At 36.7% G+C, this 1,015-nt stretch overlaps 1 protein-coding gene across 1 annotated transcript; it reads right to left on the minus strand.

The window, feature by feature from the left end:
• Nucleotides 1-239: 239 nt before the first annotated feature.
• LOC149151546 (CBL-interacting protein kinase 5-like) lies at nt 240-815 on the minus strand. The gene has a single exon (XM_089443195.1). The coding sequence runs from the start codon at nt 813-815 to the stop codon at nt 240-242; it is 576 nt and encodes a 191-aa protein (XP_089299321.1).
• Between the last annotated feature and the right edge of the window lie 200 nt (nt 816-1,015).

A 1,015-nucleotide genomic window follows, 5' to 3' on the forward strand; every position in this document is an offset into this window, starting at 1 on the left:
ATCCCTATGAAACGAGTAACAGTATCAGTTCACGTTTCAAAGTTTATGTTGTTAAGAGACCCCAGCATAGAATTCCATGTCTATTTTTTAAAATAAATCATAAGAACTTTACAAACAGAGAACGAAGGGGAAATAACCTTGAATTGGAAGGAACTGAATATTGGCCTTTGCCAATTGATTTGACGAATCATCATCAGTCAAATTTTCAACCGTTGTGTCCACAAATTTGAAAATGGGCATTAAATGGGATCACCATGCCAAGCCCAAACAATGTCTTTGAGGCTAGGTCTAAGCTTTTCTTCATAGAATTTCTCATAGTCTAGTGTGTCGCCACTGACTTTTTTCAACTCCACCACAAATAGAGTAGTTACCTCAAATATCTCTGCAACAATAGATAGTTGCCCTTTCCTACGTCCCACAAACCCTTGCATCTTCACCTTGTAATCTTCCTTCTTCACGTTGAAATTTTCAAGCTTAGTTATTTCCTCGAACTTTGAGATGATATTGGCAACGGGCTGAGTAGATGTGAAGCATTTATCATGTTTTAGTTGTTTCTCTTCAAACAAATATGATAGATCAAAGCCTCGTGAAAGAGAAATGATATCAAATGCATTTAAGCTTGAAGGCTTCTTTTTTGTGCTCTTAGTGGAGGCATTCAACACCAAACCCACATCATCAAGATTGTTACCGTTATCATTGTCTTTTGTATCAAGTTCACAGATTTGAAATCCTTCATTGTTTTCTGAAAGAAAACCATTGTTGTATGTCGAATTTGCTTCTGAAAGGATATTGAAAGAACACTGCAATAACCTCATCAAACATCTTAGCCTTGGTTAACAAATCAATCAGCATATCCAAGACCATTGAATCTGATATTGATTCACCAAATACTGAACAGTTTCCAACACTAAATTCTTACCCTTCTCCATCACAAGGCGCTGAAGCAAAGCTTGGGCATAAGCTCACATTCTGCTTCTTCTCACGATATCGATTGTAACACAATATGATTCAACTA

The sequence above is a fragment of the Pinus tabuliformis genome, chromosome 9 (assembly GCF_031772625.1).
Source record: "Pinus tabuliformis cultivar Carrire ecotype Pingquan chromosome 9, CPIR1, whole genome shotgun sequence".
NCBI lineage: Eukaryota > Viridiplantae > Streptophyta > Pinopsida > Pinales > Pinaceae > Pinus > Pinus tabuliformis.

Excerpts from the sequence above, each read along its gene's own strand:
- LOC149151546 (XM_089443195.1), bottom strand. The coding sequence starts at position 815 with ATGAGGTTATTGCAGTGTTCTTTCAATATCCTTTCAGAAGCAAATTCG.